Below are 23,868 nucleotides of genomic sequence, written 5' to 3' on the forward strand. Positions count from 1 at the left end.
ATAAGTTAAAAATAAACAGTTATTTTATTTTATTTATTATTTATTTATTATTTAATTTTTTTTCTTTACTTTTTTTTTTTTTTTTTTTTTTTTTTTTTTTTTTTATTATTATTCTTCTTTAATTTTATATAACATGGGGCTTCGTGACTCTTTAGATACTTTTGTTCATGGTGGTGTACAAAGACCTGAATCATATGAAAGAAAAAAGAATTATCAATTTAGAGAAGAATTAGGTAAAACAAACAAAGAAAATAAATGATTTCAGTATGGCTAATAATACCATCAAATAGGAAGTGGATCATATGGTTATGTTAAAAAGGCTATTCGTATTCAAGATAATAAACAAGTAGCTATTAAAATCATCCCAAAGTCAAAAGTGAAAGGTCATTTTGATATGGTTTACTCCGAAATGAAAGTCCTGGAAAGTCTTTCACATCCTAATATTATTGGATTTTATGACTGGTTTGAATCTCGGTAAACAAAAAAATTACATATTTATATACATACATACACATGTATATATCTATATATATACTATGCCTTTTTTTACGTGTTGTGCTAATAATATGCATTATTTACAGAGAAAAGTTCTACTTGGTATTTGAATTGTAAAAAGATAATATATAGGTTAATATATGAACAGGAACAATATTGATCTATATTATTGTAGAGCTACTGGAGGTGAATTATTCGAAAGGTTATTTGAAAGAGGCAAATTTACAGAGAAAGATGCTATTCCAATCATGAGATCAGTATTGAAAGGAATTGAATACCTTCATCAACATAAAATTGTACACAGAGGTAGTAAAATAAAAATAATAATAGTATATTCTATTACTAACTGTTATTGTAATAAGATATGAAGCCTGAAAACTTATTATTTAAAACACCAGAGTCTACATCAGATTTAGTCATTTGTGATTTTGGGTATAGATATATCGTAGTAGTAATCACACCTTTCCCCTCTCCTTTATTATTATTATTAACAAACTATTGTATAGTATCGCTAAAGTCATTAATGATAATGAAATAGGATTGAAGACTATTTGTGGATCTCCTGGTTATGTTGGTAAATCGTATATTCTGATATATAACACACATATTCTGATATATTTATTGAATATTTTATTAGCTCCTGAAGTACTTTTGAAAAAGCCATATAGCTATCCAGTAGATATTTGGGGAGTCGGGTAAAGGGCAATATTCTATTTATCATGAAATACAACAAAAAAAAAAAAAATTAAACGTAAAGTTTATTTAGAGTAATTACATATACAGTCCTTTGTGGTTATCAGCCTTTTCAAGGTGACGATAACATTGAAATGATGGATGATATTATTCATGGTCGATATGAATTTCATGAAAGATATTGGAGAAATGTATCCCCTACTGGTAATAGCACACACATATATATATACATATACATATCTGTATATATATATATATTTATGTATGGTATATTCATCTATTCAAAACTGATTTTTTTTTTTTTTTTACTTTACCATGCGACTAGCTCGTGCATTTATTAGAAAATGTCTTTCATTAGACCCAAATGACAGACCAACTGCAACTGAAGCTTTAAATGATATATGGATGACGGGTGATGAAGCTAAGGACATCGATATCTTAAATACTGTACGTGAAAACTTTAATGCGCGTCGAACTTTTAAGAGCGCAGTTAGAGCTATTAGTGCAGTAAATCATATCAGAAATAATTCCTTATTAAAGATGGATAAAGAACAAAAAGAATCGGCTGCAACTACATTAGCCATCCCTACTGTAACAAACACTTTGGATATTAACACAAACGATATTTCTCGAGCAAAAACAACGCAATAACTATAAATAATATAATTTTGATATTCTAGCGAGAAAAAAAGAAAAATAATCCTTTTTTTTTCCCTTAAAAAGCAATTTAGATGAATATGCATTAATTAAAATAAATCAAAATAAATTAAAAGTTTTCATTTTTTTTGTTAAAAAAATACAAGCCTAAAAATCAATATTCTTAGACTGTGGAAAGGATACTAAAAATTAGGGTAAACTTCTTATGCTCCCCGCATCCACGGAAATCTTTAGTAAAAGGCGAAAGATTTATCCGATATGAACACAGAAAAGAAGTACGAAAGTTTTTAAAAAAAGTTGAAGAAATTGCCTCTTATTTATACTTTTTTTTTTTTTTTTTTTCTAGTTGTACTGCGTGCACAAAAAATACAGTCACATAAATTTTTATGAATAATCGCCGCCGTTTTAAATTCGTTAAAATGCTAAAATATAGTATCACACTAATCGACTTCCCTTAAGAGAATTTTATTTGCTACATCATAATCCCGAATAATAACTGGAAAAAAAATACGAATATTCCCGAGCATATAATATATATTTTTTAAAGCAAGTGACCAAAACCATAGCTTAGCTTATGGCAAAATATGTGCCAAGAGGTATTAAATGTATTCTAAGGCAATCTAAGAAAAGAGAACAGCCAAAGGAACAAGATGATGAAAAAAGTTATAAGCTTGAGAGTTGCGTGAAGAGAAAAATGAATTGATTTATAAAGGTTGAATTCTATCAGAATATGACTTCTACTCGTATCTAGTCTAACAAAAAAAAAAAAAAAAGGGGTATGCTCATCAATGTTTCAGAGTCTACTATTATTCATGGCAAAAACATAAACTTTCTTTGATATACTTCAAATCCTAGAATTACTACAATTCACAAAAAGGATACTTCTTTACACATAATATTGACTGTCCCTATATAATAAAGATAAACCATCAAAGAAAGAAAGAAAAATAGTAGTCTTCAGTTGAAGAAAGATTAGGCTTTGGAAGTATTGTTCTGAATAGACAATTGAATTTAAATAGATTGAATTGTCTTGCATAAATAATAAATTGCTTGATTCGGTTAATAATGGGTTTTCCTCTTCAGGTAAGATGATAAAGACATATTTTATACTTTCAACTGAACATTGATACACGGCTTATATCTTGTCATCATGAAATAAACCATTTACAGTTATTCATCCGCAGGTGACTTGTATACGTCAAGCAGTAATTTATTATACATGCATATTAGGTAACTAATCCTATTCCTAATTCTCTAAAGTTCTAATATATATGTTAGTTGCAGCTTCATAAAGTACATTTTTTTAAACATTGTTCAACAAGTGCTAACAAAGTTATTTAACATGTTTATTTTATTTATATGAATAGTGTTGTTATTTTATTTTAATAAAACTATATTTTTATCTCTGTAACGTAAATAATTAACAAGCAACAGAATTGGGATTTCTTCATTACATGTGTACATTTTTGGCAATATATTTTGTTTAAATACAAGATAAAAAATAATAATAATAATAATGGACACAGTATATTAAGGACAGAATATAACATCATATTCATTTGTCTTGCAAGCATAAACACTATTTGCATCATCAAAGGCATAACTGTATGTAAATGGACACATATTTTTCACTTGTCTTGCATAATAATTTGATGTACAAGTAGCAGATGTATTATATCTACCTGTACAGCAATATGTATCTGTTCCATATCTTGAGCAAGCACTCTCGCAGGCGACAAACTTTCCAAGTTTATCAAATGTTTGTAAATCAGACGGACAATTTGGTAAATGGAGACATTCTGACTTTCTACAATGTTTATTATCTAATTTGACAAGACGATCGAGCCCATAAACGATTCTCGGTCGAATACTAAGTGGGAAGTTATAGCCATCAACAAATGATACATCATAATAATCGATATCACTAGAGTCAGTATTTGTAGTCGTAATAGATGAAAATCTGAACTCTGCTAATGATGCTGGATTAGTTGCACCCGCTAGTTCACATTTATGTGTATCACAATTCTCTCTTGCCCACAGTCGACCTGCCCAAGTTGGTTCGACAAAGAGTGGATATGTCTTATTTGCATTTAATTCAATAGTACGCCCTTCTGGCTCTAAATTCATTTGATATCCAATTTGAAGTGTATGTTGACAATGATTAAAAATATTAATTTTTTTCATTTCTTTAGTAGTACTAAAACGTACTGCATTCGCAAACAAAACAAACATGTAAAGAATCAGTAACATGCTACTATTCATTTGAAAAAAGAAAAAGGAAAAGAAAAAAAAAGAAAAAGAAAAAGGAAAAGAAACAAGGACAGTACGTCAAGTACGTGCTTTCTCCATCACACATTTATTTTCTCCTTTCAATAAATCAAGTTCCCTAAAGTTATGCATATAATAAATATATACATGCATGCATGCAAAATAATTTCCCTTTTAATTTAAACATAAAAATGTCAATTATTAATCTTCTTTCATCTCTGCCGTGATCACTTCTTTGACTTTCCTTAATACGTCAATTTCTGCTTGCACATGATCTTCAGTTTTTTCAGCTCCAATTACAAAATTAGACGTTGTTGAAGTCTTTTTATCTTCTCCTTTTTCTTCCATCTCTGCATCTTCATTTAATTTTTCGCGCATTTCTTTATAAACTTCTTTTTTAACTGTATAAATATGTCGAATAAATGTAGGTCGTTTAATATACATCAATCTTGTCGCTTGTAATGTAGCACCACTAGCATAATTGAATCTTTCTTGAGAAGGCTCAAGAGAATCATCTAATTCAGTAATAGATTTGTCTATGACATCAACACTTGAAGGATATTTGGGTCGATTTCTATTAAAGGTTATAAAGATGAGAATAATAATAATAATTAAGAAGGAAAGGAGGAGATGTCTTTCAGTTGGATACTTTACAACATAAACTTTGATAAACTTGTATTTTCTTTACTAGTATTAAATAATTTGGATACTTCATGACTTCCATGAGAGAAGCGAAACTTATTGGGTGGTGTTTCTAATCTACGCTTTTTATTACTCCAGTTCTTTTCCATTTCTTTTATATCAACTGGTTTCTTTTCAAATGGTGGACATCCTGATGTCTTCCAAAAGATCTAATTACATTCAATTGACTTAGTTTTTTGAATGCATGCTGTTTTAATAAACTAAATGTGTATTTACCCAATGACGTTCATGATCCAAGATAGATAAAATGATATCTGTGTATGAATTGCCATGAGGCTTTATAGATCTTAATAGCTTAACAAACATTTCTTTAGTATCTTGAATCCATTTAATTTGATCTTCAGATAAAGTAAATGTAGGTTGGACAAGTGATTGCTTTGTCGTCCCAACTAATGCTAACATTTCTTTCGTTTTCTCTCTTTCTTCTTCAGAGAAACTAAGAAGATATTGGAAAAGAATCAAATACTGAACGATGACACTACGTCTAAACTTTATATCTTCTAACTATAGCATATAGTGTGTTAAACTCTTTTATATATGTATTTGTTAATTTTGATTTTAAAGCAGATTATATACCTCTAAACCTAATAGTTTTCTACTGCTTAATAGTCGAGGGAATTTATAATCACGATTAATAAGAGCTAACATTTCTTCTGCATCATCTGCATTGTCTCCACTAATATCAGATATATTTCTTTCGTATTCAACTCGATCTCTCTTTATTGCTACACCTTCATTCTTTTTTCGTGATCCACTTATCTCTGCTTCTTTGTCAGCTATTAACTTGAACCGTTCAACAATCTTATTTGTACCATTTTGTAATTTATTGAAATTATCATCTACAAATATTGTAGGTGGGTTCGCAAAATAATGTCGAGTAGACCAAAATAGTTTATAAAATTCTTTTTGATCATCTAATATCACTCTAATTAAAAAAAAAAGACAAACTACTTTAAAATAATAACATAAATTATAATACCTGACATTGTTGGATCAGCATCCACTTCTTCAGGAGTATCGTAGTGGACCATGTCTGTATTAAAATCACCTCTTAGATTAACACCAGATCTTTCACCAAGTGGGAATGAATTAGCTAAAAACATCAAGATTCGACCACAAAAGACTGTACTTGTTTCTTTTGATAATCGGCGAAGTAATTCATTACACATTCTTAGAAGAATAAGGCCTTTCCCTTTACCAGGAACCATATCCTAACAACAAATGAAGGGAGATAATTAATATTTAAAATTTACATCAAATGAATAGATAGACACGTTACAACTGTGATTTTATCTTTTCGATGTTCAATATAATTAAATATTTTTTCACATCCAATAGTCGTATGGACCTCGCATAATTCTTCGAGTAAAGTTAAAGGAACAACGTTATCAATCAAATCGACGTCTATAAAGGAGAAACAAAGTAATTGCATTTAATGGGGGAAAAAAAATCGTATGTCAGCATTATTAGCATTTTTTTTTTTTTTTTACCATTTCCTGAGCAATATAAAACAATGTCAAGACAATCGAATATTTGTTGGTATCTTTCTTCATTCTCTTCGAGTCTCTGTTCAAAAGAAAAGATGTTTAAATTAAATAGAGTTACAAAATACAACCATTATTACATACAACAATAAAAAAAAGTGTTCTGCGAAATACAAGTTCTGTTGCATTTCTACGCCAATCTTGTTTACTGCCTTCTGGAATAGAAACATTTAATCTATTTTCTTTTCCTCCTAAAGGCATAATGTACTGATGTACTAAATCTTGAATATTTTGAAAAGGAACTTCCTTTGTTTCATTTGATTTTCTATAATCTGCTGCTAATTCAACACATTGAATAATAGCCTTTTCAATTTCTTTACGATAAGTTAAGAATTGGGACATTTAATTTTGTTTTCCTAATAAAAAAAAAAAAATAAATAAATAAATGAATGAATGAAATAAAATAGCATTCAATTGCTGATTTTAACCAAGTTCGTGACGGCATTTTTTCTTTAAAAAAAAAAAGAAAAGAAAAAAAAGAAAATAATCAGTGAGAAAAGGAGCAAAGCCTTTATTCCTTTATACAATGAAAGAAGCCGTACTTCACTATCAACAGTTACTTGAAGTAAAATTATTAAACAGCTTCTAAATTATTCGAATGAAATATGTTAACTTTCCTATTTTTTATAGGATTTTTCTTATAAAAATCTTTCAGAGATTAAACCTGAAACTTATGTAGATGTATATGCAATTGTTGTGGATACAAAACCCTTTAAAAGGATTTCAAACGGAAGACAGGGTATAAGCAAAAGACTCGTTTTTTTTCTTTCTCTCTCTCTCTCGCTCTCTCATATTATTATTGAATAGAGGGATAAATTACAATAATAATTTATTCGTTAATTGATTGTATTGTTTAGATTATATTTTTAGCATTACTTTAATTGATCCTAGTTTAAATGGCGAAAGTATAACGGCTAATTTCTTTAAATCAAAGACTGAATCACTACCTCAAGTCAGAGTTGGAAGTATTCTCGTTTTAAAGAATATAAAAGTGAATGAATTCAATAATAGAATTCAATTGGCTAGCAGTAACAGAACACTGTATACAGCTTTTGATCCCGTATCATTAGAGGAAAAGCCTTCTGTTGACGTATTTTATAAAATAGAAGATCATGAAAAGATAATTATAAGGGCGTTACATTCTTGGAATCAACAATACATGTCGTTGATTAAAGAAAAGCGGGTACAGATGGCTACCATTATCAAACGACCTATTTTGCAAACTGATCAATTAATCCATAACCCCGCTATGTATTTCGATTATATTGGCATGGTTGTAGCATATAATCGCCCAGATTCTAGATCTGTAGTCGATTTAGTTTTAACTGATTATACCATTAATCCCAAGCCCTATTTTAATGATGAATATAACGTAAAGGGTATTTCATATGAATTCTTATTACAATGCACTTTATGGGATAATCATGCAGATAATTGCCCTGAATTGAACTTTGGCGACTATGTGTTTATTGAGAATTGCACTCGAAATGCTAGAAGCCAATCTTTAGAGATTAGTGTAAAAGGCAATAGAAGCAAAAAGCATCAATTAACAGTGTTAGAGGAGAAAGATCCTTCTTTGAAAAATTTACTTGAGAGAAGGTTAAAGTTTGATGGTACATCAGAAACAGTTATAAAAAGAGATATAACCAAATCTATATCTTCTATTCGAACAAGTAAGATAAACTTGAGTTTTATTGTTTTTTTCTCTTTTTAATTTTTTTTTTCTTTACTTTCTTTGTAAAAGGCTTAACTTGCTCAAGGACTATTAATACAGTTAAAGATATTTTAGAAAAGGAGGTGAGAAAAAAGGGAATGTTTCTAAATGAAAAACCTTTTGATTTATTAACATCGATGTAGAAAGCGGGAATATACTTATTACGAGCTTTTATTCTTAACTATCAGCCAAAAGACATAAAGGACTGGATCCGAGGTTGGTGTTCTACATGTCAAAAAACGTAAGACAGAAAAGTAAAATAGATACGAGTTATTGAAATGTATGTACAAATATTATAATCTTAGTTATAACGATCCATCAAAACCATGTATAAATTGTAAGAAAGAGGTAGAAATCATCTATCAATTTGCCTTTCTTATGGAAGATGAAACAGGAATGAAAATAATCGTATATGGATTTGAAAAAGATGCTGTAACTTTACAAATAATGTTTACTTGAGTACATAAACTTAGCTTTAATATATGAATAATGTAGGATTTACTGTTTTCTAAAGTTCCAGCGAGAGAGTAAGTTATATTCATATAGAAGGATGAGGTAAACTCAAGTTTTGACCCCTCCCCCTTTTTTTTTTCTACAATTTATATTAGAGCATATCTGGATGCATCAAAGTTCGAGGAATTAAAAAGAATTGTTGGAGCAATATGCAATGAAGAAAATATTTATTTTGATATGAATATTATATCTTATGATATTCCAAAGTTAGGTCGTTGTTATAGATTTTGCGAAACCGAGTTCATAACTGAAGATAAGAATGAAGAAAGATAAAATGATAATAAAATCCTCTTTCTTTTTTTTTGCCAGTATTAAAGCCTCGTGTCCATGAATATATATTTGTTATCTACAAAACTATGTTCAAACTTGTGCTTGAAGGAATGGTACCTTCCCTAGTTACAGTTTCGATTATAATTTTATGCCTGCGTGCCTTATTAATACATTCAAGACCTGATATACGATATTCATTACAAAAAGCAGTACCTAAAAATATGCGATTTTTCCCATCTATTTCATAAGATATAATATAGTAATCAACATCTTTCCAATCGTTAGTAGATTCAGTCAATTTATTCCAGCAAATAGTACCAAAAAAGCGATAAGTTTCTTCTTGTAGAATAACGCCTTTAGTGCTCATATTATCGGCAGTTATAGGTTTTTTTTTTCACAATTTGTATCGCTGTATCTTTCCATTTAAGGTCAATCAGCTGTAAAGTTTGCGTTTTTTCTCTTTCTGAACTTTTACTGTTGCTGTTGCTGTTGCTGTTGCTGTTGCTGTTGCTCAATAAAGATGAATTACATATGTTTGTAAAGGCTGGTATAATACTCAGATACCCTAAGCAAGCAATCGTATGAAGTTTTATACCAACTAAACTTGCTGTATTTATAACAACACATAATTCGATACGATTTAAAAGCAGACTATAACCAGATTCTTCTGCCACTGCTGGTATTTGGGTTGTTGTCATTGTCCATGCACCCCCGTGTATAGAATTTTCTACAATAGGTAGAGTAAAGCATTGACTATCACAGGCGTCACTTGCTGATGAAATTGTAATTCGAGATCCGTCTTCTATATCGAAATTATTTTCGGGTAACCATGATTTGCAAAAATCACTAACAGAAGAAAAACTATCTTTAGGATTTTGCAACGTGAATTGGTAAAGCATGATGAGTTTTACGTCTTCGGCTAAAAGCGTCCGATAAATATATTTTAATATGCAACCTTGACTGACACTTATGTTCATTTGATAGAGAGGGATTACTACATCCATCTCCATATCATGAGATTCACGATGGGTTAGTCTTTGTCCCTTAACTACAAGACAAGTGCCACCTAAAAATGCGCCAAAAGTATCCTGAAGAGTACATGATATATCAATATTTCTATCGAATGGACACATTATTAGGTTTTGATAATCCAAATTAGGCAGAATAGATTGATGAGATAAGTGAGACCAAGGTTGACGAAGTAATATCTAAATAATGATAATATTTATTTTTTAATTTTATTTTATTTTCAAGATACTTGTATATGTATATATTTGATTTTTTCTACTTACTTTTCCTCTATGGGCAAAATGTTTACCAAATCCTCTATCAAAATTAGTAACGAACCAATAAGTGCCTGGTACAGAGCGAGTTGGAATAACATCAGAAATCCCCTTTTTTTGATCATAAATGAGTTCGTCTTCACTTTAAAAAAAAAAAAAAATAAATAAATTATATAAATATATCACAGAAAAGTAGTGGTTATAATAAAAATCAAGACTGAAAGAATACACACACACACATACTTAAATTATATTTACCTATCATCATCTTCCGTATTTACATTGTTCTTTAAATTTTTAAGAGGTAAAGGTGGATAATCAGAGTATTTTCCACCACACCAAAATAATCGATCTATTCTCTCAAATTCTTTTTTCTCAAAAGTTTCATAAATCCATGCAGTGCCAAATAAAGCCGATGAAACATGAGTTGAACTTGCGATTTCGATATCTTTGTATGATTTAAAATTACTTCCACCCTGTATATATTTTCCCCAAATGTTTATACCAAAATAGATATCAAAACTTGATTTATTATAATATCGCTCTGCGGTTAATCTTTGAGCTATTGTAGGATATAACTTTTTCCGCCAATAATTCAAAATAATACCATCTGTGCTTTTAAAGAAAAGCTCATTTTTATCTGTTAATTGATTCTGCCAATTTATTTTGCTTGTATAAGTCATACTGTCATACCAAATGACTTTTGAACCTGGTAGTTCTTGATGCATTGTTTCAGTTAAATAACCCAGGAATCTACTCGAACAAAAGAAGAAGAAGAAATACATATAGGCATACATATATTGTATTAATAATAATAATAATAATAATATTTAATTTGTTTATTTTTGTATACTTTGCAAATTCTTGAGCTTTGTATTGTGAACTTGTTGGGAAAGGAAAAAATTCACACTCAATATAAATCAACCAACCATCAAAATTATAATATTTGGCAATATATACTTTTATTACTATTGTTTAAATGTACATTTATAATATATATATTATAATATAAACTTACCTAATTTATCCGCGAAAAAGGGACTCCAGAGTCTTAAATTGTCATTATCATCATTATTTCTTAGATGACATGGGCCTTGAAGAAGTATCTCTATCTCATGCATATGATTATTCCCTTTAATGAAGAAAGTTCCTAAGCATTGAACTCCATTTCGATGACAGTTGTTGGTCCAATTGACAGGAGGTATTGAGACACGTTTACGAGAGAAGCTACAGGTAAAAAGTCAGATAAATAAATCAAGACTAATTATACTGATAATTTATTTACGCGAATGTTAAAATAAAACACACAAAACACACACACACATACACACATATACACATATACACATATACACATATACACAATATTTTTATATATATATGTATATATATACTCACTAAATGAATATATCTGCTAAATGCCAATACTGGAAATAATAAGTGGAATCATAGGCATTGCCTTGAATATATTTATCTTCTGTATAACCTCCTGCCATATCATGAATTAATATTAATTTTGATCTAGAGTTATCCTTTTCACGATATTGTAAAGGTATATTGGATATATTGAATGTATTATTAGAGGGCATCCAATTGTATAATTCATCTATTGAATGAAGACAAAAGGACTTTGGTGATAATGGGTCAAATTGAAGTTTGCATGAAGGCATTTTATTTGCGCATCCAATATTTGTATATATATAAAAAAGAAAGGATAAGAAAGAAGTTAACTTGAACATATATCATAAAATAATTTTAAGTGAATATATCGATCTTATATGTATTTGATATATTCGTATAATGATCATGATAAATATATACCTCTAGTACATATATCATGATTCATATACATTTAACCAGATAGTACTTTAACGTCTTAAAAAGCGCGTGATTATATCAAATTTGCCCAGATTGGATCAATATGTCGAGGATAAGAACGGTATAATCCACTTTGAGATCGAGAGGGGAAAAATAAGTGTGAAAGAAGAGAAGGAAAGAATGAATGTGAGAAGAAGAAGGAAATTAGCTTCAAAGTCTTTATTCAAGATTGACTAGAAATGGGGGGGTCAGTTTGTAAGGATAAAGGTAGTCAATTCCATGTAAAATAATACATATGTTAAGACATTGTATACGCTAAGTATTAACCAAATGTACGGAATAAGAGGTATCTTACCAAAGAAAACAAAAAAGAAGTATGAGCTAAAAGGAACAACAGGAGCAGGCAATTGTTTCTAGCAGTTGTAATCTATAATGTATATGCAGGCACTCTTTTAGGTATTATTTGGTAGAAAGTCGGAAAAATATGATTAAAAGATAATCAGGGAATTGAGTCGATTAAGAATTTTAGGTTAATAGAAAGGAGAATAGAATTTGCCGTAGATCAATTTTCCGTAGAAAATTTTTTATTGGTAATATTTGTTTTTTTTTCGCACTTTGTTATTTTTATTCTCGCATACAAAAAAAAAAAAAAAAAAAAACCTAAAGTATTGATCAAATCATTGTCATTCGTGTATTGTCTGACTCTATGCTTGGAACCCATTCTCTGGCTGCCTATAGATCCTATTGAACGTAGTCGCCTTCTACGACGGCTACCTAGAAAGTTTTATTCATATTGATAGTACAAACTTACCAAAGCCTCATACACGCTCTAATCTCTACTCCTCTACAACTATTGTTGATCTTATTTCGTACATCCTTAATATGCTATCTAAATGACCTCTCAATTCACTTTCTAAGCTATTATACTGGAGAACTAATTGAATCCTTCTCCAGCAAACTTTTAGATTTGATAATATAATATAGTATACTTTCTAATATTACTTATGGATCCTCCTTCCTCTTTCATTCATTGGGTTTAAAAACATTAGGCCTATATTCCCTTTTTCCTCTTAAACCCTTCATAAGAATTTTTTTCTCTCTGAATTTGTAAACTGATTCGAACGAATTTTGATATGTAAAATACTCGTGCTTAATTTAAAAAATAAAAAAATAAAAATAAAAAAAATCTTCTGTGCTTATTGAATCTCCGTTTGCTAACAAAGATAAAAAAAAAACTTCTATTTTTGATCTATTGTTCGGGTGGAGGGTATTAAAAAAAAATTTATTCATGATTTTTTAGATAGTTTCCTTAGAAGAAGAACCGCAACCTTCGTCCAACTCTTTTTCTTCTTTCCTAGTTAATCTGGATAATGCTGCAGCAGCTAATATTTGTCTTCTAGTTTTAGGTGTATTTACACTATTTAATTCGCTATTATTACTGCTACTACCAAGTCTATATGTGCCTGCTTCATATGTAACATTGTTTTCTATGAATGCTTCATCATCTACTGGATTTTTATATATATCATCACTTAAAGTATGTGCACCATGTGCTGTCCAATCTAGTCTAACCACATCTTTGTTTAACTGTCTATTTAAAGCATGAAAATTATCATCATGTTCAATCCAAACCTATCATAGCATTTTAAGATTAGCAGGCTTATTATTATAGATAACAGTGGAATACTTACGTTGTGTGTTAATTCATGTAATAATACTTTTCTTATTGAATCATAATGTCTAAATCCTGATAAATCATCTGTTCGTAGTCGGATTGCAATTAGTTGACCTTTATTTCGATTATATCCCAATATAGAAGTCTCAAAAGGTGTTAGCTCAATTAATTCTCCTACAGACCATTTCCTTTCTACCATGATAGCTTTCACCTATATGTTATCATAAATAATCCATGTCTTATGAATATCATAGTTAATTAATTACTATGGTTACTTTACGCCTCTATCATCTCGTAATTTTTCTAATAATTTTCTTGCTTTCTCAGGATTAGGAAACTCTTCAATAACTGTAAGCTTATGAAATGTATAATTTGAATTATTAAAGCCCAGTCTCGTTACTCTAGTAGTCTGTCTTTGTTGATGTTTTTTTAATTGGATAGTGGGAGCTATACGTTTTTGTTCATTCAGTTTTTTATCTTTATTGATGACTTGTTCAATTTCGGTGGGTAGACTTCCCATTAGCATTAATTTACTTCCTTCCTGTATAGAAAGCTCTTTTAAAGTAATTTGATCATCCTTCAAGATTCGACCTTTCCATAACAATTTTTGACTAGTTCTAGGTAATGATGTTTTCTCTTCGAGATGTTTTTTTATTCCGTCGACAGTTGATTCTAGACTCCAGTCATTAAGATTAATGATTTCTGACTTGAAACTAACTTTAAAGCTAATCGTATTTGACATTTTAATAGAAAAAGAAGAAAAATAAGAGTTAAAAGGAAAAAAAAAAAAAAAAAAAGAAAGGGTGGAGAAGGATAATAATTAAAATATGTGTATTTTGTACCTTAATAAATATGAAGTTTTAATATTAATAATAATGCGTAGTTTTTCTTTTCGTTTCTTTACTTTTTAAGGAATTAAAATGATATTTTTCGGAATAATTGATGTTTTCACAGTTTTTGGTAATCATAACCTTTCTTCTTCTCCCATTATTGTTATACAAACAAGATGCCAAGATTTGACATTGTCTGCCCTCTTTTATTATGTAAACAATTTTTTTTTTTTTTTTTTTTTTTTTTTTTTTTTTTTTTTTGCTTGTTTGTTTGTTTTCACTTTGGTTTCAAAAGTTTAATTTATAATTTTTACTTTAAATGCAGCAAGAGAAAAAAAATTTTCTATTAATTGAAACAAAAAAAAAAAAAAAAAGGGCTTAAAGATATGAGTAAAATACACTGCTGTCAATATTCTGAAACAATTGCTATTTATTTGTTACTTATTTTGATTATATTTTTTTTTTTTTATTGCTAGATTTTTTTTGTTTTCTTTTTTTTTTTTTTTTTTTTCTTCTTGATAGACGTCAATATGAAAACAGACGAAAGTATGGAAGAAAAGAAAAGTAAAAGGAAAAGTTTCCCGGAGATAATACAAAATTTCACACCTGCATGGTTTAGTGTGAATATGGGAACAGGTATTTTGTCAATCCTGTTAAAAAGTTTCCCTTATCAATTCCATGGTTTACATACAATTGCTGTTGTCCTTTTTGTATACAATGTTGTACTATTTTGTATATTTATTTTAATGACATTGGCAAGATATATATTTTATCCTCATCTTTTAAAACGTATGTTAAAACATTCGTCACAGAGTCTATTTGTTGGTACACTGCCGATGGGTTTAACGACGATCGTTAATTTTACTATCCTTGTCCTTATTGATGATTATCCTTGGGGAAGAAATTTGGCCTTTGTGTTGTGGTGTATTGATTTTGCTCTATCTATCTGTAGTGCATTTATTGTACCCTTCTTTATTGTCGTACATCATGATCATCAATTAAAGACCTTGAATGGTACTCTCTTGCTCCCCGTTATTCCTACTGTAGTCAATTCTGCCTCTGGAGGCTTACTTGCACAACACCTTGATGAAACTCGTGGTCTTGTAGTGTTGATGATGTCCTACATGGAAATGGGTATGGGAATCCTTTTAGCATTAATCATCATTGTGATTTATTTCTGCCGTATCACGATACATAGTTTACCACCAAGGGAAGCCATCATTAGTACTTTTTTACCTTTAGGCCCCTTAGGACAAGGTTGTTATGGTATGATTCAATTAGGACTCGCTGGTAAGAAAATATTTGCAGATCATTATGTGGAGGGACTTGGAACGGTGGCATTTGGCGTAGGTTTCATTCTCTCCTTCTTTTTATGGGGTTTGGCTGTCTGGTTCTTTATCATGGCCATCGTCTCTGTTACTTATACATCAAGACAAAGGATCCCATTCAATATGGGTTGGTGGGCTTTAACTTTCCCTTTAGGTGTCTTTACAACGGGTACCTTAAGTATCGGTACCATCTTGGATTCTCGATTCTTCTTAGTCCTTGCCTCCATCTTAACATGTGCTCTCGTACTTATCTGGCTTACCGTTACTTTTAAAACCATAGAAGGTGTAATCACAGGTGCGGCATTTAATGCTCCTCCACCTGTGACAAATTCAAAATAATAGAAATAATAATAATATCACGACAACGACAACTACTGCTACTACTGCTACTACCATTACTACCTCTACCACTACTATTACTATTACTACTACTACTATTACTACTACTACTACTACTACTATTACTACTACTACTACTACTACTACTAGCCTTTGTATATTCATGTATAAAACATATATAGAATCATAATAAATCTCAGCTGTAATATATTACATACACATATTTACTTTTTTTGTTATCAATTTATTAAGCTATACAAAGAAGGGCTAAATTTATTTGAACATATTTGGTAATAATAATAATAATGGTAGTAAATAGCATGATTTTTAAATTAAAGATAGTTATAGTAATAAAAGTATAAAGTAAGTATGAATATAAAGAATAAGGAATACATAACAAAAAAAATAAAGATAAAATAATAATACTAGTAGTAAAGTTGCTTAATTATCTTGTAACTCTTTCAACCTGACTCGATCTTCTTCACCAAATGTACCTCTACTTGCCGTCTTTTTATCACTTGTTTTATTGTTTGTTAAATGAAGTTTTGACCAGTATTCAATTGCATCAAGTAACTGAATAATCTTTGCTTCATTTTCATTCAATACATCTTTTTTTTTTTTTTTAAGAAGAAGAAGAAGAAAAGGAGGTTTAAAATGGATGGTCTTTTCTTAATAATGATGATAATTAAACTTACCTCGAATAGTACACACTCCATCTAATTCAACACCTTCCAAGGTCATAAATTTGAATGCAGCAATAATAAGATCCATTTTCTTATCATTAGCTGATCTCCCTGGCATGGCCATGTGTCTTTCAATTTCTTTTTGAGTTAATTGCTCTAGAAAATCTAAAAGTATATCGCCTGTACTTAATTCTGATAAATGATGAATCTTTTTATTATTCCTTTGAATATATTTATTGATCCACTGAATATATCGTTTACTGTGATCGGACAGGTCATCTTCTTTCTTTTGCAAAAGGTGTCTATTGGATTCTATGATAGTCATATGTTCTGGATCAATCAAGTCTTCATCTTCTTCATTAGGGTAACAATATGTGGTATTATTAGTTGGTTTTGGAGTCTTTATAAACTTATTTTTGTAGCTTAAAGAGCTTTGACTGCTACTACTTCCTTCAGCTAGAGATCGTCTTCGACTATTCCCATGGATACTATTAAACCCTGAATCTTTAAGTCGACTGTTGTAAACACTACTTTCAATTGAATAATTGTCTGATGACGTATGATCGGATGAAAGCAAAGTAGTAATAGACTTGGGTTGCTGAGGATAATGTAATAGGTTACTATTTGTACTTAGGATAGATGAAGTTCGAGCACCATCTGCTGTTTTCATCATCATCATCTTCATTTCCTCCTCCTCTCTCTGTTCATTTTCTTTATCTAAGGATAATAAAGAAAAATGATGATTAAACAATCTCTGTTGATCATGATTGTCTTTAGTGACTGCACTAAATTGCTGGAAAACATTATTTTGTTCCTGAAAAAGAGTTGAAGGTGGACGTGGACGCATTTTTCGGGCCATTTCTAATGATACAGTTGAAATTGTATTTGAAGACATGACAGGTGCTATTAGAAGAGATAAATTGATTAGACAAAAATAAAATAAAATAAAATAAAATAAAATAAACATACATGTATAGTTTCTTGTAATAGTCGCCTTCATTAATGCTTTCATCCATGCTTTCATTGATTTCTCAGAGTCAGTATAAAAATAAAATGTGCGTTCCTTTTCATGATATGCCATAAAGCAATATTTTCCAGCATGAATATTTTCATCTGATTCAATTCTATATCCTTTCAAATTAATGATGCCTCTGATATGAGGAGACTATTTAAATATGTATATGTATATGTATGTGTATATGTATATGTATATGCATATGAATATGAATATATTAATTTATAATAATTATATAGGTACTATTCTTACTTTACCTTTGGATTCTTAAAATAGTATAGATTATATGCTTTAAGAACAAACCATCGCTTATTCCAGTTTTTATATTTATCTCCTTGCTTATAAAGCCATCCTTCCATATCCGGTATATCAGAATATGAAGCTACTTCTTCGGATTGTCTTGTAGCTGGGGAATGAATAGATAAGACATTTTGTAATTGATTCATAGTAGATGGCGATTGTATGAAATTGTATCGATTTGCTTGCTAATTTTTTTTTAAAAAAAAAAAAAAAAAAAAAATTATTACTCATAAAGAACGGTAATAAAGCTTCTTTAATTACCTCTATATTATTTATTGTGTTACGTTTCCTTTCAACAGATGAAGAAGAATTATTTTGTAAAGTTGATGTTCTATTCGCATGTATATCAGATGAGCTGTTACGTTGTTGAATATAAGAAGAATGTCTATTCTTTAACTGTGAATTTCGAATGATTGTACTATAATTAGATACAAGATCATCCTCAAGGAATTCTTGTTGTTGCTTATAGACGATATCTGACTGTGAATTGTTGATGGCCATAGTACTACGCTATTTATAAATGAGAAATAATTTAAGTTATTTATGAATAAAGTTTTCAAGGAATACTTTACTCGTTTATTATTATTCCTTGTGTTTGCTTCTTGCCGTAAAGCATTAATAGCATTATGAATCTTGAACCTTTTACCAAATGTCGCTATTTGAAGTTCTTTTAAAGAGTCTAGAGTCAACTCTAATAAAATATCCCCGCTAATTTCTTGATCTAATAATAAAGAAAGAAAGAATATAAATATCAGGAAAAAAAAAGGAGGGGGAAAGGGAGAGAAGAGTTATGAATAAAATGTTATCTAACTTTTAAAGTTCTCTGCAAGTTCCTTGTCAAATCCGATATGAATTAGCCATATTGCAACTTCTTCTGAACTCCAGTCTTCAATTGGTTTATTACTTAGCAAAGGATTCTCTAAAGATTTACTAATGATTGAATGGACGTTTTTAGAGGACATGGAAACTGCTGAAATCAAAGAGGAATGCTGTGTTGAATTCTTTTGCTGTATAGGTGGTTTCATTTTAGAAATGGTGCTTTCGAGTGAATCGATTTTATTTTCTAATGCAATAGGCGAAGTTATTATTGGAAGTTGATTTGTTGTATATGTGATTGGGAAAAGACCGATTTCACCTCTTTCATTTTTTCCCTTTATATGTATAAATATATATAAAATATATATATATATATATGAATAAAGAAGAATGGATAAGTTATTTTTTTTTTTTTGTTATTCTAATTTCAATAATAATAATAATAATAATAAAAAGGAACTGTCATTTCACCTGCCACCAACCATCATTAAAACCTTCATCTCTTTCGAGCACGATTACTTTCTCTCCAACATTGATCGAGATCTCATCTGGATTTTCAGCTTCAAACTTATGTATTGTATAAACAACTTCAATTCCAGACATTTAAGTAAATAAAGAAAAGCTGTATTAAAAAGACACAGTTGGAATATATAAAGAGTACAGTGAAAAAGCAGTCAGACTACTTCAAATGCCGCACTTGTTTGCAATAATAAATTTTAATTTACTAGACCAAATAATTGATAGGTAGCACTAGTCAGTTGCTAAAAGAGAGAGAAAAAGCTATTTAAAGTCAGAAAGAACTTGAATGAAGCTATTATATAATCATGTAGAACCATTATACTCACAATAGCCTTTGGGCTTTTTTTTTTATGGAAACAAGTCGATCATACTTAGAATCAAAGACAATTTACAATAAATTAGAGTCGCTTGTGTGTACAGGATTGGGTTATAAGTAAGATAATGATGATCAAAGTAAAGCCAATTGCTGTTTAAATAAATGAATAAAACGGGTTTCATTGTTTAAAAGGTCAAAAGAAGGCTTACTGTCAGATAGTGAAAGGTAAGTAATAAATAGGCTATATTGATTATATATTAGTAGTCTATGGACCATTGCGCCTTTTTTCTATAGATATCGTTTTATATAAATAGCGTTATGAAATGGGCTATGCTATAATAAAGATTATAAATTCCTCCTAGTTAAAAATGGTACTATTACTACCCAAGTGTTCTTATGTCGTAAGCAATAAAAATAAATGGTCAGCTACATAGCAGCACAAATTGCTTATGAATCAAGGAATAATAAGATGAAAATAGACTTTTTTTTTTATTCAATACACTTAAAGATAACGTCATGAAGGACTCGTAAGATAATATGTACAAAGCTTAATCATTTACCAATTATTAGTCTGTTTTCTAAACGAATTCAAGACTATCTATTTTATTTGCAACAATGTTATTATAGTCCATATCTAATAATACGTAAAGATATTGGAATCATAGTTGAAGATAGCATCTGTCTATTGTTATTGGTAAGAAGTAGATAGTCAGTTTTAGCTAATTATTGCTGGATCTTGTAGTAAATAAATTGTCATGTAGTGTGTTTACTGTCAATGTTGGAAATAGATTCAATGTATTTAATACACTATTGACAGGCTTAAACCTCTTTGAATGTGTAATGATTGTAATAAAGACTTTCCTCAATAAAGCTGCTAATATCCCGAGTCGCGGTATAGTTAGGGAACTTGATTATATGAATGCTGTTAAAATGATAATGAATATCCTGAAAGAATTTGAACTACATGAGTCACATTATTGAGCACGATAGGAAATGTTAAAAAAAAAAAAATCAAGATATTTATATAGTCATTTTACACTGGTAAATAAGGTTTAATATAATAAGTTGATGGGTTCTGTTCTCCTCTTTTACATAGTACAAATCAAGTCTATTTTGACACCATGTTAGAGCTTTAATACTTTGTCACAATTTTTATTTATTTATTTTCAATCCACATCAGAAAAACGATTCATTGGCTATTAGCAAGTCGTGACTGTAGCTCTGTCTCTCTCTCTCTGTCTCTCTCTCTCTTTTTTTTTTTCCTTTTTTTTTTCCTTCTAAAATTCACTTCAATTTAGACAAAAAATTCAAATAATCAAAATGGATTATCAATATACAGATGAAATGGAATTCGAATATACAGAACCTCTCTCTTTTCCTTCATTAAATGAAAAATTACAGACAGTATATACATTACCACCTTCAGGCACCTTTCATATTCCCCAGTCTCTTTTTGGAAATAATTATACAAAACTGAGTTCGACAACTAATACAGTATGTAATTTACTTAATGAAGTGACGTTGAATGATAAAGAAACTGAACGAATACAAGAACAAGAAGACAAACAAACAAAAGTATGAAATGACGATAAACAATACAATATATGCCTATACAAACTGATTAATTATAATTGATAGATGTCAAAAAGTTTACAACTATTACCAAAAGATAATTCATTAAAAGTAAATGATAGTAAAGATCGATTAGAAATAAAGCAGTCTGTTGATCAGTTTGAAATACCAAATGCAATAGCATCCTTACCCACACCAACCGATGAAAAGTTAAAAAGTCCAGTAGCAACTTCTCCTTCACAAGTATTTATATATAATGCAGCACCTTCTACCGATGAACATATCAATCATAGCCATAGCGTAATCTATTATATTAATGGACTATTTAAACTATTTTATACGTCTATTTTATTTATGGGAGCACTTTATATTATTATTCACCTTATTAGAAATATACACTATGATATAAAAGATAAGATAGCTACTTATGAATCAGGTAAGAAAAAGAAGAGGAATTCAATTATAGATTAAATTCAATATTGAATGAAGAAATTTGTTATAGATTTATTTGGTGATCAGTTATATTGTCAACAACAATATGAATTAAATCGATGTTCACCTAATACTCGATTACCAGCTATTCAAGATTTATGTAGAGAATGGGAACGTTGTATGATGCGACCGTTAGCAGTAAGTAAATCGAAAGTATTGGCGGAAACTTTAGCAGAAATGGTAAATGGATTTTTGAATACTTTAACCTTAAAGACAATGGTAAGAAGAAGATAAAAATAGTAGATTAAAATGATTTGCTTATTTTTTTCTTATTTTAAAAAAAAAAAAATAGATATATAGTATTGTCTTTGGATTTGGAATTATTTGGTCTCTTACCAATGGTGGTTTAATAAGCAAAAGAAACTAAGCATTATTGTAACATGGATAGGAAAAAAAGTAAACTTTAAATTTTAGTAGTCATGCAATTTTTTTTTTTCTGTTAATTTCTTTTATTTATTTACAAATGATGCTATAATATACAATTGGTATTTTTTTTTTTGGATTATAATTGAATATTTTCCATAATTTTATAAGGTAAATTTGAAGTTAAAGTTGTATTCTCAGTAATTAATAATAAGTTGATTTCATTATGATTCTGTTCTGATTGAGTAGCATAAATTAAAATTTCTACAAATAATGGAAATTGTTGAAAAAAGTCTTCCATGTCTTCAGTAATAATAGGTTGGCCATTCTCTAATTGATGATAGCTATAAACATGGCCTGTCCTAACCTTGATAAGAATATTAGATAATCCCTTCAAGAGTCTTTTTCTTGATTTAAACATATTGATAATGTCTTCGGATATTAATTCAATATTATCTTCTAATATAGGTAAATGATCATTTATCATAAAACTACTACTTTCATCCTCTATCGTCGTCATCATCATCGTATTACTATTCAAATTTACTGTCTTATTAGGATGACTGTATAATTTATTTGCTAACCATTCTTCAAAGATACGAGAAATAGGTGTAGTTGCCTTAGTATTACTTGTACCTAATGTAGGTAACTGTATAATATTATATGAGCATCATCATTGTCTCTCTCTCTCTCTCTCTCTCTCACACACACACACACTCTCTATCTCTCACTCTCTATCTCTCTCTTTCTCCTTCAATCCTTATTATTACCGAAATAAATCGAACACCTCCATCCATAAAATATGTATTTTGACATTGAGATATACGAAGGTTTGTTGGATCCTGCATTTGATCTTGAAATAATTCAATATGAGTCGTTGAATGAGAAGGGTATAAAATAAGGCTTGATAAATCATCAATAGCTGTTGCTAATGTTTCTTCATCATCTTCACTATCATAATATTGTTTCATGATAGTAGTTGTTGTATTCTCTTTTGTAATAAACTTATTATTGGTATCTTTAAAATAAAAAAGCAAGTTTAGATTCTATATTATGACATATAAAAGTATGTATTACCAAAAGGATATGTTGTTTCAAATAACATGTTAACTACTTATATATTTATTTACAAAAAGAAGGAAAAAGAAGAAAAAATAAAAAGGGATATCCCTTTATATGTATCTATTTTGCTGCTGGATATAAAATATAATAATCCTTCTATATTAAGTAATCTTCTTCTTTTAAGAGTGTTCATGTGAGAGACTATATCGATATTTTGCATTCTCTTTTATAAATAAAAGTCACGAGAAAATAATATATTCTCAAGTAAGGTAAAGGATCCTTTACTATTATCTTTCTTTAAAAACAAAAAAATAAAATAAAATAAAATCTTCCAATGATGAATTTTAATAAGCCGGATGTTACCCTATCTTATTAATATCTTCTTTATCTAGTGCAACCTTAGATGCTATTTGCTGGTCATGTGTAATGGAAATTATTCGCACACGTTTTATTTTATTTTTTTATTTTGAATTAAGACGATGATGGACCAAGTAAAATTTAAATTCAAATAAGATGCTTACCTTTTTTGGACGGAATTCAGATAGAAAAAAAAAATCAGCTTTCAGAAGAATAGAGTTATAGTGTTTAGACATCTTACCTG

At 29.4% G+C, this 23,868-nt stretch overlaps 9 protein-coding genes across 9 annotated transcripts; 4 read left to right on the forward strand and 5 right to left on the reverse strand.

Moving 5' to 3' along the window:
• The first annotated feature begins 93 nt into the window (after positions 1–93).
• On the forward strand, positions 94–2,107 carry BX663DRAFT_496221 (kinase-like domain-containing protein). Its single transcript, XM_051525744.1, has 9 exons — positions 94–233; positions 291–474; positions 582–608; positions 671–801; positions 858–927; positions 1,002–1,069; positions 1,133–1,190; positions 1,262–1,392; positions 1,514–2,107. Exons 1-9 carry the CDS (start codon positions 134–136, stop codon positions 1,837–1,839), a joined length of 1,095 nt encoding a protein of 364 aa, XP_051386363.1. The 5' UTR covers positions 94–133; the 3' UTR covers positions 1,840–2,107.
• Positions 2,108–3,375: 1,268 nt separating this feature from the next.
• On the reverse strand, positions 3,376–6,701 carry BX663DRAFT_427896 (THO complex subunit 1 transcription elongation factor-domain-containing protein; the record flags this gene model as incomplete). The annotated part of the gene is made up of 10 exons (XM_051522647.1): positions 3,376–4,096; positions 4,168–4,184; positions 4,384–4,687; positions 4,768–4,964; positions 5,032–5,319; positions 5,392–5,729; positions 5,795–6,026; positions 6,095–6,219; positions 6,306–6,381; positions 6,444–6,701. The coding sequence occupies 10 exons, from the start codon at positions 6,699–6,701 to the stop codon at positions 3,376–3,378; spliced, it is 2,556 nt and encodes an 851-aa protein (XP_051386364.1).
• A 184-nt stretch (positions 6,702–6,885) lies between these two features.
• Positions 6,886–8,859, forward strand: BX663DRAFT_548568 (uncharacterized protein; the record flags this gene model as incomplete). The annotated part of the gene is made up of 8 exons (XM_051531088.1): positions 6,886–6,924; positions 6,990–7,098; positions 7,217–8,032; positions 8,104–8,156; positions 8,217–8,314; positions 8,379–8,505; positions 8,569–8,600; positions 8,682–8,859. 8 exons carry the CDS (start codon positions 6,886–6,888, stop codon positions 8,857–8,859), a joined length of 1,452 nt encoding a protein of 483 aa, XP_051386365.1.
• On the reverse strand, positions 8,667–11,832 carry BX663DRAFT_577365 (endo-b-N-acetylglucosaminidase). The gene is made up of 7 exons (XM_051532172.1): positions 11,538–11,832; positions 11,158–11,366; positions 10,993–11,098; positions 10,398–10,892; positions 10,149–10,281; positions 9,386–10,064; positions 8,667–9,210 (listed from the first exon to the last, which is right to left on the reverse strand). The coding sequence occupies exons 1-7, from the start codon at positions 11,807–11,809 to the stop codon at positions 8,933–8,935; spliced, it is 2,172 nt and encodes a 723-aa protein (XP_051386366.1). The 5' UTR covers positions 11,810–11,832; the 3' UTR covers positions 8,667–8,932.
• A 1,421-nt stretch (positions 11,833–13,253) lies between these two features.
• BX663DRAFT_529150 (WLM domain-containing protein) lies at positions 13,254–14,158 on the reverse strand (the record flags this gene model as incomplete). Its single annotated transcript, XM_051530221.1, has 3 exons — positions 13,254–13,589; positions 13,649–13,843; positions 13,913–14,158. 3 exons carry the CDS (start codon positions 14,156–14,158, stop codon positions 13,254–13,256), a joined length of 777 nt encoding a protein of 258 aa, XP_051386367.1.
• Positions 14,159–14,965: 807 nt separating this feature from the next.
• On the forward strand, positions 14,966–16,278 carry BX663DRAFT_496240 (voltage-dependent anion channel). The gene has a single exon (XM_051525745.1). It carries the CDS (start codon positions 14,993–14,995, stop codon positions 16,127–16,129), a length of 1,137 nt encoding a protein of 378 aa, XP_051386368.1. The 5' UTR covers positions 14,966–14,992; the 3' UTR covers positions 16,130–16,278.
• Positions 16,279–16,798: 520 nt separating this feature from the next.
• On the reverse strand, positions 16,799–19,546 carry BX663DRAFT_427304 (uncharacterized protein; the record flags this gene model as incomplete). Its single annotated transcript, XM_051522607.1, has 8 exons — positions 16,799–17,506; positions 17,594–17,715; positions 17,782–17,977; positions 18,085–18,312; positions 18,389–18,607; positions 18,700–18,848; positions 18,939–19,278; positions 19,415–19,546. 8 exons carry the CDS (start codon positions 19,544–19,546, stop codon positions 16,799–16,801), a joined length of 2,094 nt encoding a protein of 697 aa, XP_051386369.1.
• A 1,498-nt stretch (positions 19,547–21,044) lies between these two features.
• BX663DRAFT_496244 (Di-sulfide bridge nucleocytoplasmic transport domain-containing protein) lies at positions 21,045–22,199 on the forward strand. The gene is made up of 3 exons (XM_051525746.1): positions 21,045–21,353; positions 21,417–21,786; positions 21,853–22,199. Exons 1-3 carry the CDS (start codon positions 21,099–21,101, stop codon positions 22,074–22,076), a joined length of 849 nt encoding a protein of 282 aa, XP_051386370.1. The 5' UTR covers positions 21,045–21,098; the 3' UTR covers positions 22,077–22,199.
• Positions 22,200–22,344: 145 nt separating this feature from the next.
• Positions 22,345–23,310, reverse strand: BX663DRAFT_548574 (uncharacterized protein; the record flags this gene model as incomplete). The annotated part of the gene is made up of 3 exons (XM_051531089.1): positions 22,345–22,854; positions 22,976–23,223; positions 23,283–23,310. 3 exons carry the CDS (start codon positions 23,308–23,310, stop codon positions 22,345–22,347), a joined length of 786 nt encoding a protein of 261 aa, XP_051386371.1.
• Between the last annotated feature and the right edge of the window lie 558 nt (positions 23,311–23,868).

Source organism: Cokeromyces recurvatus (genome assembly GCF_025118155.1).
Source record: "Cokeromyces recurvatus strain NRRL 2243 chromosome Unknown BX663scaffold_3, whole genome shotgun sequence".
Lineage (NCBI taxonomy): Eukaryota > Fungi > Mucoromycota > Mucoromycetes > Mucorales > Mucoraceae > Cokeromyces > Cokeromyces recurvatus.